At 42.2% G+C, this 12096-nt stretch overlaps 1 protein-coding gene across 1 annotated transcript in view; it reads left to right on the top strand.

The window, feature by feature from the left end:
• The window catches only part of LOC126531391 (glycine receptor subunit alpha-2-like), an 84137-nt gene that overhangs the window by 59243 nt on the left and 12798 nt on the right, over nt 1-12096 (top strand). The window contains exons 2-4 of the mRNA XM_050178899.2: nt 7652-7737; nt 8582-8649; nt 11850-12073. Of these exons, the coding sequence (XP_050034856.1) occupies nt 7652-7737; nt 8582-8649; nt 11850-12073 (378 nt within the window). The remainder of the gene's footprint in view (nt 1-7651; nt 7738-8581; nt 8650-11849; nt 12074-12096) is intronic.

The raw sequence follows: 12096 nt of genomic DNA, 5'->3' as shown, positions 1-12096 counted from the left end.
TCTGTGATAGAATGCTGCTGTAAATGAGTTGGAAGCTGGAAGAATCGCTGAAATCTGCTGTGTTTCTTTCTTTGAGGCTTTCGTAATCGGCCGTTCAAACACTTACGCGGACGCGCATAGCCATCGTAACTCAACATCAAAGGCTCTTTGCAGTTTTTTTTTACACGACTAGCATCACGTTTTTCTGCTCCGGCAAGACTCGCCTAAACATTGTTGTCTTAGCAGCCAAATTCTGCCAGCGGTGCAACGACCGCAGCAAGCTTCTGCATTCTGCTCGTAAAGGAGACGGCGAAGGTAATAAAAAAACGAGCTATGTTGGCTAATGGTAATGCTGCACCCCTGGAAGACGTCCTTTCAAGTTTTGTGTTCCGCGCGCACTGTCCTTTGTATCACGAAACGGCGGAGAAGGCGCCCATATATACAGGACCTGTTTTGATCTTTTCATGCTTCGCTCCCACTCCCGTCATTCCGACGCATTCCCAACTTCACGATCTGATGCAACACCTCGCGCACAATAAGCCCGCACAGTTTCAGTAGTGGCCGTCACACCGGCAACCCGTACATTTCAAAGAGAGCGATCTGGTTGACGCTTAGCTCAGAAAACTTTTTCCCTTTCTTTACTTTTCTTCTGGAGAAGGTAGGGGGGGTTTAATTTCTAGTGAGGCTTTTGGCGTTCATAGATAGTGTTACAACTGGAGTAGGCAGTTATTTTGTTACACAGAAGACGTTGTCTATATGTCCTCGCAAAGATAGCCTCTTGCAGAAGGCACCGATACTCTGCTTCTACTGCCACTTATACCGTGTTGTATCTTTTTCGGTTTAAATTCGTAATTCTACTAACTTGTTAATTATAAATACTACGAAATAATGCCGAACTTAAATTGGCAATTGCTATTGTATTGATTTTATTGAAAAAGAAGGAAAGAAGAAGCGAGCTCACAGCGGCATACGGCTTGATGCGTTTCGTCTGGCTGAATGGAACTGCTGGAGCAAATTGCCCTAAATCGTGGATTAAGGGGCGCGCTCACGTAAGAGCCAGCCCCAACTTTAACGCCCAAAATACGAAAAAAAGTTGAAATAATGAGTCCGAAGACTGAAGAGAGCGTCGCAACTTGCATTTGCATGCTCTCAGATTGCGGGCGCGTGGCACGTGCATTCTTGGGACATTGTTTTGAAAAAAAAATTGATGTCGCAGTCATATCTGAGGCCGTGGAGGGCAGTGAGGATGGCTGTATTGATCAGTGGGCTACAGAACCGAATCCGAGCAGCGGGGACAGCGACAGTAGTGAGGAATATAGAGGGGCATCAGCTGCATGGCGTGCTTGCGTGAACAAATGCATGCATTATGAAAACAAAAGCGTTCGCTCTTTTTGCGCAAAGAAATCGGGGGTATTACACACGGCCAAGAAAACTGAGACCGCACTTGACCACCCGCGTGTAAGGGCCGTTCAGTATTGAACAACAACAACAACAACAACAACAACAACAACAACAACAACAACAACAACAACAACAACAACAACAACAACAACAACAACAACAACAACAGTGCCCCTCTTAGACGAGTAGATGCGGTATAGCACGTATTTTTTTATGCGGACCATTTTTTGAATTAGCAAAAACTCATATCTAGGCCCCCGCCGTTTTTGCAGACAGGTTGGCTACATGGCTATGAGAAGACATTAGCAAAAATAACAAAAAAAAAAGAAAAAAAGCAATAGAAAGAGCTTTTGACAATAATTTTGCAAATGAATAAAAATGTGTTATTGAACTATTTAAATATTTTTATGGTACATGAGGTAACTCCTACATTGAAGCCCAGGAGTAGTGAAGCCATTGCCTGGTAACTAAAAATCCCAAGGCTAGCAACCCTTTCAAAATGTCTGTTTTTGCCAACCCTTTCAACGCAACCCTTTCAAAGCAACCCTTTCAAATGCCTTGGCATTTCAGTTAAGATCGTCCCGAAATGTTAGAGACACTCTTCTGAGTAACTATTAAATGGAATGCCAGCCAATCTCGTAACACATTTGAACGTCGCACACCTCAAAAATGGCACCAGTCTTACAATTCCTGCTTCATTTAAGCAATTACATGTGATGGCAATTGAATAAGTAAAAGTAATTTGTAAAACGTTAATTAGCACATTTCGTTATTTAGCGAAATTATCGTGCACTTTTTTTTGCTCCTAATGTCCGCCTATCCTCGTAGCCTATCTGCACGGACGGCAAGGGCCTAATTTTGAAAGCTTCTTTTAAATAGAAAGTTTTCTGCATAAATAAGAAATACCGGGTAGAAGATCTAGTGATTCATTGGCCTTAACAAACCAAAGCCAAACTTATGCTATGAGATGCGCCGCATCTAAAAGGCCTGGGATTAACTTTGTGCACCTGCGGTTCTTGATAACACCCAAAACTTTGTTCTCGAGCATTTATGCACGTTCTCATAAGAACGCGGCCGCCGTTGCACGATATAAGGTTGGATACATCGTTCAGAGTGCGTACCTAGTAGAGAAGTATGGTCAATTGATCAGGACAGTAATTTTGTTGCAATACAGAGCTGGGGTTGCCGCACTTTTCCTCGTTGTTGTATTTTAACATTTTAATTCAATCTCCCCATGCAATACATGCACAAAGCAATTCGCCCAAGCGTACGTATTATCGCCTATATCTCACTAATATTGGTCTCCGAGATTGGCTGGCATGCTAGTGAGGCGAGAGAATAAATACAGGAATTGATATTGTGCTGTTGTAATGACTTCATGTTCTCAGAATTTGGCCTAGATGCATAGCCCTACCCATGCTACCAGTATAGATGTGCTGGCTAAAGGATGTGCTCTCTATGAAACAAGAAACGCTACATATGTATCTCCACAACAACTAATGTTCGCCTTAAGCGCCTCATTGCTTTTCTAAAGCGAATAGTTTTCTATAAGCGCTTGCATAAACATTCATTGTCGATGGTCTCTGCACAACTTTCTCTTCCCTTGCAAGTTTGGATAAACTTTTTTCCTTTGCAAGTTTGGATAAACTTGCAAGGGAAAAAAAACGACAACAACCGGAATGTTGTATTCTAGTTTTGAGTGACGACGTTTCTCGTGCGCTGATAGTGAAGTTAGTAGACTGTCTTCCATTGAATGGTAAACTGGTATGCAACGAGTTTTTCAGAAGAAATCGCTGAGGTTCATAACGCTGCTCACGTTTGCTGTTGAATTTTATATAGTAGCCGTTCTCAGGACCTTGTAAAATTGTTGTAGTGGCACAGACGGAAATGGAATGTCGGTTTCCCAAACCACCCGTCAGCATGGGAGAAATATCGCCGAGATAAGTTGTTTTTCATTTCGTCACCTGCCGCTAAGAAACTTCAAGTTGGCAAAGAAGTACCCTAATTGCCGCTACATAACAGACAGGAAATCTTTCTTTCTCCCTCTGCATTCTTTTCCGCCGCTTTGGCTGCTATGATTACGATACTCTAGGTCGATAGCAATTACTGCTTCCCACGCGGCCACCTGGCGTTCCACAAATGACTCAGTACACAAAAGCATTGTTTTGCTTTGCTCAGCAGCATCGAGCAGCTGCTTCCTGGAGATGCTTTAGTACGTCAAATGCTTGTGCTGCAAGTGTATGTGCTATTATGTCTAAAGGCAGGCTGCCGGAGTAAAAGAAAGAAAAAAAGAACGTGCAAATATGGCGACGCCGTGAGTTACGAAGGAGATGGCCAGCGGAAGGGCCTTCTGACTAAAACATTTTGATTGCCACTTCCAGAGCTTATACTGCAGAGTTCAGCAAAAAAACAAAAACAAAACAAAAGGAAGAGGAAACGATTTGGAATGGGATACTTGAAACGTAAGTACAGTAAGTCAGTAACCAGTTAAATGCGGCATTTGTTCGTAAACAATTGTCATGCATCACTGTAAGTGCACGATGAAGAAGCGAATGGGTGAAGTTGGCGACTGATTACACAGGGTGAAAGTCTGCGTTTAGTAACATCGTGCGCGTTTACATAATGACAAAGAAACAAGCTTTACTTATTCTAAAGTTCTTCATTCATTAAAAGAAAGTATAATTTCGTGCCAAGGAAGATGCACTGTTGGTTTTTGCGATGGCTCGAATTAACTAAGCGAAGTATAGATAGGCTTTCGTTGTTTCCCGGTGGACAGGGCATGTTGCACTGTCACATGTTTCATGCACTTAAGAGCACCTACTTATTCTGGCGCATCATTTACGAAGGCCTGAAGATCTTAAGCCTTAACTGAGTACACATTTCCTGCCTATGACATGGGAGGGCTGAGTTACTCATAAAGTAAAGGAAAATGAACGGAAAGGCCTCCTCAGTGCCGGCTAAATTCTAAATACAATGCTAAGGAAGAAATAAGCTATCAGAAGGCAAGATGAAAATAACACACACTACACGCACCATTGCAAATTACAGGCGTGCGAGTGCCGTTGTAATTCGAATATAGGCCAACTTTTGTTTTGAAGTGTTACCCAGAAGGATCTGTTGATCTATATTCAAGCAGGAAAAAATCTCAAGCTATGGCCGTGAACAAACATATCAAAAGTATGTAGCTAACGTGGTTCCTCCGTCAAGTCGACCGAAAAGCCAGTCTGGAGAAAATACAGACTGGTTTTAAGAAATTCTGCACATCCAACGCACTCTATGACCCCAAGGATGACGTTACTTTGGGTGTCGAAAACGCCTGCGAAGCATCCAATGGGGATGCAGCTTGTGGGATCGGCTAGTGAAATTTACTTCGGAAGAAAGAAAAAATATGCCCTGCATCAGGCATCCTGGCACATACGTGAAAAACTATCAAGAAGAGGTTCTAGAACAACATCACCTGTTGCTCTTACAACCACACCACACCGCTGAGGAAACTCACCTTTGAATCACTGAGACTACGAGAAGTGTCACTGAAACAAGCCAAGTTTAGTTTCCGATCTTACTGTAAATAAATGCACGTCATCTTCAATGATTTTTGTATCTCTACAAACATATGGGTCGGCCTATGTTCGTATTGTAATTTCTTTATTTATAAACGAATTCAATATACAGGGGCTGACCTATATTCGTCTTTCACCTATGTTTATAAAATATGGTACTCACCATTTACACCATACTCAGGAGGATGGCGTAGCTATTTAGTACAGTCATCGCATCATAACATAGAAGTGTATACGCAATTCTTATCGAATAATATACAAGGCGTTTAAACATTTACGTCATTTTAATGCGCGGGAGTAATACTGCATGGATGTTTTGGTATTCTTTTTTTTGTACATGATTTGAACATTATGCCATGTAATAGTAATAGCACAAGTAATTATGTCTGACCTGAACGACAGCTTGTGCTTAAGATGTGTGCAAATGCAGTTCTTGAGAAGATAATTAAACGATGTACAGAATGCTCATGCATATTTTCACACGCCACTGATTTAATTACAGCTTTTTCACACACCAAAGTAAGAGTATTGTTTTGGTGATACATAGAAGCGAACTCGACAATTTCTCTGACAGATCACGTCGCGCATGACCGCTACAGTTTCAAGGCTTTGCAAATGGCATTGCGTAGCATTTCGTGCACCGTGCTAGCAGTAAAGTGGAGTAGACGGCCAAGAAATGGGAACTTGATGAACAAACTGGCGTCGTTGGATGCAACGTTATGATTGCAGGGTTCCTAGTACAAATGATCCTACCAGGACCACCGAAAGCTTTTTCGGACCACACTGGCGACAATGCGCTGGCGCCTCACTCGAAAAACAGCCGGTAACAATCCACAAAAGCTGGCAATAAACAACCCGTGGTGGCAGATTCCCGTCCTGAATTGCCTCCATCATCTTCGCAGTAAGGTCTGATACGTTTCTTTGTCGTTTGCTGCGGATATGCGTCTCCCGGATTCTGTGGTCCATACAGCGAAATAAAAGAAAACAAAACAAAAGAAGAAAGAAAGGCAAGCTAACCACGACCTTGCCATACGCTGGCAGGACTCTATCGAACTCTCGTTATAGGTGTTCTGGAGGCATATAGAGGCTACACCATTTTTCACCCAAACTGCAATGTCTCTGTGGCAGAAAAAAATGACTTCATGATGCAGTGCAAAATTATATCACATAATGCTGAATTCCGGCAAACGTTCTGGCTGTTTTGTCTGTATATCGAAGGGGAGGGTCCCCAAGCATTGGGTAGAATTGAATAACAAAATAAAAATAACGTTTGTGTAATGCTGAAAGCTTGCAGTGGCTTCACTAAAGGCTTATTTCTTATTAGGAATGTGAGGAGTAGGCGTTTATAAAGAATGCCATTGAGGTTTACGGCATTAGGCCTATAGACCAACGACTGTTTTCTGTATATAGAGAACCAGCTTTTGCAAGCTGCTGACACGTTGTTGCGACAGAAGGGTTTAAGAGAAGGACGTTAGTATTTTCAAATTGTAAGATGTATTCATGGAATGCATGTATAAGAAGAAAGGTGGATGGGTACAAGAGTTTAGAGACGAGCGAGAATATAGAAGATTACCTCAAGTTTTATAAGGAAGAAGATAATGGTGGCTTTATAAAGGAGGCCTTTTAGATAAGAATAAAGATTATTATATTCCTGCACGTATCTTCACCGCTTGCCCCTATCTTCTTGTCTTGTCTTGACTTCTTTAAGTACAGGTTTGATGAACTGCGAGCATTTTCGTCTGCTCATTGCTTTTGTTTCGCCGTCCTAAACTTTTACATGGACTTGGCCTTTGTCACTCGGTTTGTTTGTTGATTGTTGACCAGATCATTCACGTAAACCATTATTCGCAGCCACAAGAGAACATCATTGCTACGTATGGTTAAATTCGTCTATTATTAGCGCCCACATTAGGATCAGATTATAATAGAATGCCTTGAGAGGATAGTTGGTTCATTCTAATGACTGATTGCTATATGCGCAAAATTTTGACATAGGACACCATACAAAAAGAAACACACGGAAAGAACGAGTGCAGTTCTTTCAGTGTCTCTCTTTTTGTGTGGTATCCTGTTTCCCAATTTCGCGCATTTAGCAACCAGTCATTAGGATCAGGACCGCGTAATAAGGACGGGCAGTTTAAGTCGACCCATTAGAACTCTTTAGGACTGTACTGGACTGTGTAGGTGGAGATAACTTGCTTATGACGCTTACATACACGATGGAATCCTCAGTAAACTTTGCGAGCTCAGTTAACCATTCTTTTAATTCTGATTTAATGCAATGTAACGGACTACACGAAAATTATGTGGTCTGGGGCCACTGTAGATACGCAGTAGTCAAACTATAGAAATGCCACCGTTAGAGCGAAATTCAGTGGCCCTTATTTTTTGTTGTGTGGCTGGGTTTCAAATGTACACGAGTGCGCATCTCACACTGAAGCCTGGCTATGTGGCTACTCTCCCCGTGCTCTCTTGGAGCCGCTAAAGTGCGGGACTTAGGAAGACAGATTCTGGGGCTTATCATCTCGCGGCAGGGACTAGTTGGCACTTATCGACTTCGTTAAAGCTCCAGAATAAAACGGCACGATAATTCCTGTGGATAAGTTCCGGACGTGCTCGTTTTTTTTTTCTCGCGAACGAAGCTGCTGCCGTACTGAGTGTGAGATTACGCAAGTCATGATTTTCTCCCTGTCTTTTTTTATGTTTCGCAGGAGGCATGGAACTGTCGGCGATTTGGACAAGTTGGACAAACTCCTGAGCAAATATGACAGAAGGGCGTTGCCAACGGGGCACATGAGTGAGTTTTATAGCAGCAGTAGTAGTTGTTTATTGTTTTGGCGTTTAATAAAACACAGTTGAAATATAACGACAAGGATGAAAGTGCGATGACCGACTCAGACACTAAACCACCGTATGCACCAACAAGTCGGGCTAAACTACTCTAGCGCGTAGGCTGTTCTCGTCGCACTTAGCCCCGTATTCAGAAATGTGTCTTAATCATGCTTGACTTGATATAAATGACGCCGGGTGCGAACGCGCCCAAGACGCTCATTGCGTTTCTTTTGGTGCGCTCACGACAGGTGTCATTTAAGACAAGTCAAGCATGGGCTCCAAGTTAAGCATTTCTGAATACGTGGGTTAGTGTTACATTACTTAATTTTTTTTACGTGTCACATGGGCGGGTTGTTGTTGTTGTGCTGTTGTTTTGGAGCTCATTTAAACAAGATTTACATGCATTGCTTTTTGAAATATGGGTAGATGCATGCACTAAATGTTCCTGAGAGAGAGAGAGAGAGCGAGAGAGAGAGATAGAGAGAGATTTATTAGGAATGAAAAGGCTCAGAGTTCAGCCTGAACTACCATGTTTTAGCCTGCTACTCAGCGTTGGCGTGGAGGGGAGGGAGGAAAGGGAGCAAGTAGACAGCGAGAAAGTGAAGGCGAATAGGATGGTAATGCGGAGACAAAAAGACATGAATAAAAAACGAATAAGAAAACTAGAACTGTGCCTGAGAGGCCTCCCTAACCCATGCAGCAACAAGGTGGTCTAAATTTTGTACGCAGGCGGTACAAGACGTGCTTAGTGTTGCATTACTTAAATCTTGACTGTGTACGGTTTGTTTCTGTCGCTCTCATTTCATTAGGTGGACCCACTCAAGTCGCTTGCGAAATCTACATCAGGAGCTTCGGCTCTATCAATCCGGCAACAATGGTATGTGTGCAATTTTCTGTCGCTTTAAAGCAGGAAAATGCGCAAAGGCACTATAAAGCAGTATTATGGTCACGATAAAAGCAAGAGATCCACAAAATATCATTCGCAGTCTCTGTGCCGTGGACACTGCATAAAAGAAATACATAGTAATCTTCATTACGTTTCTTTTGTTCACGCTGAAAAACTTCTTACGTGAAAAACAACGTATATCTACATTAGTAAGTAGAAGCCACGTACTCTAGCTCACAGTCACAACGAAGATTGCGACGTTGTTAAGGTGTCCGCAAAATTAAATGAAGTTCATGCGAACGCATTACGTCTCATGCACGCCGACGGAACAGCCACTGTTCGCTAACTATAACCATACTTCGCTAGCTAGTCACTTCTAAGACACGTACAACAGTATAACGTAATAAAATTAAAATAGTGAAGTTCAGGGTTCATTACTGGAGTGTAAGCTGCAGAGAATGCTTAACAAATTTTTACTGCGCAGCAAGGCAGGAAGCCTGAACGTGGAATGGTGCAATGAGTGAAATAAATGTGCGCCCGCAGTTCGCGGTCTGGAGGAGAAAATGTAGCGGATGCGCCGCTGTTTAAGAGGCCGTTAGACTGAATGACAGGCCAATCCCCGAGCGCTTGGCATGCGGTTAGTATGCGTGAAACCATACCAGATGTTCGTTCGTTTATTTGGGCTGAGTACTGAATGTGCGAGAACTGAGTCAGGCTTCGTCTGTCTTTGTGGGGTGGTTATCAAAAGCGAAGAGTTACTAAAAAAAAGGACTCTTGTATAAAATGTCTCTTGTTATGCCACACATGTAGTTAAAAACAAAGTTGTTCTCATCTAGCAAAGCCGCTATACGTTGCTACCTTGGGGTATGCGTGTATAGCGTATGTTGAACAAACAACATGGCATAAGAACTGAAAACAATAAATTTTTTGTTGAAAAGAAAATTACTTATGTCCACATCGGTGCCTACTTATTTTCTTCTGGAACGCGTCTGGGATATTCATGCATTACTTTGGAATCTGGCAGTGCCATGATTTACATATGTATAGCTTATAAGGGTATATTCGGGCTATTGATCAATAATTATTTCGCTTGGTTCACGCGTTGCGCCTAAGTGATGCTATACGGATGCTATTTTCTTCAATTCCCATGCTTTGAAAGTTCAGAACCGAACCTCTGTTTAATTTTATTACGAACCGTTGTTTACGCGAGTACTTAAAAAGAAAATATGGCAAGAAAAATGCTTCAGAAGTGAGGTTGTACTTTCTTCATGGGCAATGCTTTGTAATGTGGCTGCAGCGACAATACTTCTCTCTCGGCGTCAGACAAGAGGGAGTTTTTCTGCTACTGGAATATCGAAGAACTGCTTTTATTTGTTTATGACCCTATCAGTCTACCGGTCTCGAGCTTCTTATAGAGAAACTTTGATTGGCCGGTAACCTAGTACTATTTTGTGAGCTGCGGATGGAAGGCTTTCGAACATTCGTGGCTGTTTCAGGCCATAAGAATGCTTTAAGCGGTGACAAGATTAGATCAACCTTTCTTTTTTTGCAAGCGGAAAGGAGCGACACTATATTCAAGAACAACATCGACCTTTACGACTACAATATGAGGGATTACTTACGGTACTACGTTTGCAAATTACGGTTTACTTACTATAGTCGTAAGTCGACTATATGGGATACTATATCCATCCGCCGATGTGCTAGCACAGGGTAAGTTACTTTTAACTGATAAGTTTACTTCAAAATAAGAAATGAATGATTGGTGGGCATCCGTCTCTCTGTAAGCGGGAGTAAATGTAAAATGAAATATTGCTAAGCATATAACCGATGTACAATCATTAAGCTCCATTTCCCTCAGAAATAAAACTCCGGCCTGCGGAAATGTATCAACAATATCATGGACAATCTAAACCCAGCACTCCAAGTCGCATTTCTGGACGGCGGATGTAATAACCCAGCGTTGTTTTTGTCTTCTTCAGAGAGGAGTCGCGCTTGTCCACCATGTCATTTTTTTGTAAGTAAGGTTTTCTGTATAGGGCACTTCTCTTCTGGCAGTAAAGGCAAGATTGCTGCGTTTTTTCTTATTAGACATCATCATCATCAGCAGCAGAGCGTTTTTTTTAATTCAACAAAGTAATACTGGTTACCTATGTTTAGAGGTGATGTTCGAGCCGTTAAGCTTATTGCCCCGTGTACAAAGCGCCGAACTCTGAATCTCCGCACTTTGAGTGAGCAAATTATTTTTTTTGTGTGTGTTCATTTGTTACCTGATTATCGTCGAAAGACGGTGTGTGATTGTCGCGATATTAGTAAGGCTATTTGAGGGCCGTAAGACTCTACACGAATCCACGACAACTTTTGTGAAAGAAGCTGGCGTTGCCCATGACTTCTCATGATTAAATATTGGCGCTTGTTTAAACACGGGCACGCACTTTCGTATTTGTTCTATTGTTACCTTTGCCGTTTATGATTACAAACTAAAGAGTGTTTGAAGATGCATCAGATAGCGCTCACGTATTAAATCAATATACACTGTTTCTAAAATTATTACCCTGCTCTCGCATGTATGAAGCGCTTTAAAAAATAAATGTATGTAAGAAGGTTTAGATGTTTCGAAAAGATGCCTTGCTACTCCTCTGCCCCGACAGGCGGCAAAGAAATAAGCCGCATGTTAAGTAGAAAGCCACAGATATGCAACAAGCACTCTCAAGGCCGAATTCTCGAAACTAGTTCACAAGGTTCTTAAGAGACTTTTGCGCGCACAAAGACAGGACGCTGTGTGTCCCTTCTTCGTTCGACGTCCTGTCTTTGCGCGCGCAAAAGTCTCTTAAGAACCATGTAGAACCAACTCGCACAAAACGTAACGCTTTTGAACTAGTTCACAAGTTGTGACACATAAACCAAAAGTTCAGAAGCCGAGTTCACAAGTCCGAACGAAAGCATAATGCAGTTAGTGTAAAAAAAAAAAAAACGCACGAAAAAATATTAGGATAGAAAGACAAAAAAATAGAGCCCACCGCTGTACACCATAGCCCACATTATCGGAATGTACATCTTGCTGCATGTCAGTATGTTGACTGTAACACTTCTTTGTCCCCGTAAATTTATGCACCTGAAATCAATGTTCGAGTGTATTTTGAAATTACAATGGAAGCAACATAAAACGAATTATATTTTGTTCACTTCAGGATTACGAAGTGGACCTCTACCTGCGACAACGATGGCATGATGACCGCTTCGAGATGAGCGGCATTAGTGGACCCCTCGACCTGAACGATCCTAAACTGGTGCAACGTATATGGAAACCCGAAGTCTTTTTTGCCAATGCGAAGCATGCGGAGTTCCAGTACGTGACGGTGCCCAACGTCCTAGTACGCATCAGCCCTACAGGGGACATTCTCTACATGCTCAGGTGAGAGCTGGAGAACGAATGCA

The sequence above is a fragment of the Dermacentor andersoni genome, chromosome 5 (genome assembly GCF_023375885.2).
Source record: "Dermacentor andersoni chromosome 5, qqDerAnde1_hic_scaffold, whole genome shotgun sequence".
NCBI lineage: Eukaryota > Metazoa > Arthropoda > Arachnida > Ixodida > Ixodidae > Dermacentor > Dermacentor andersoni.
The sequence above is the reverse complement of the archived record's forward strand: the minus strand, read 5'-3'. Positions and strand labels throughout refer to the sequence as shown.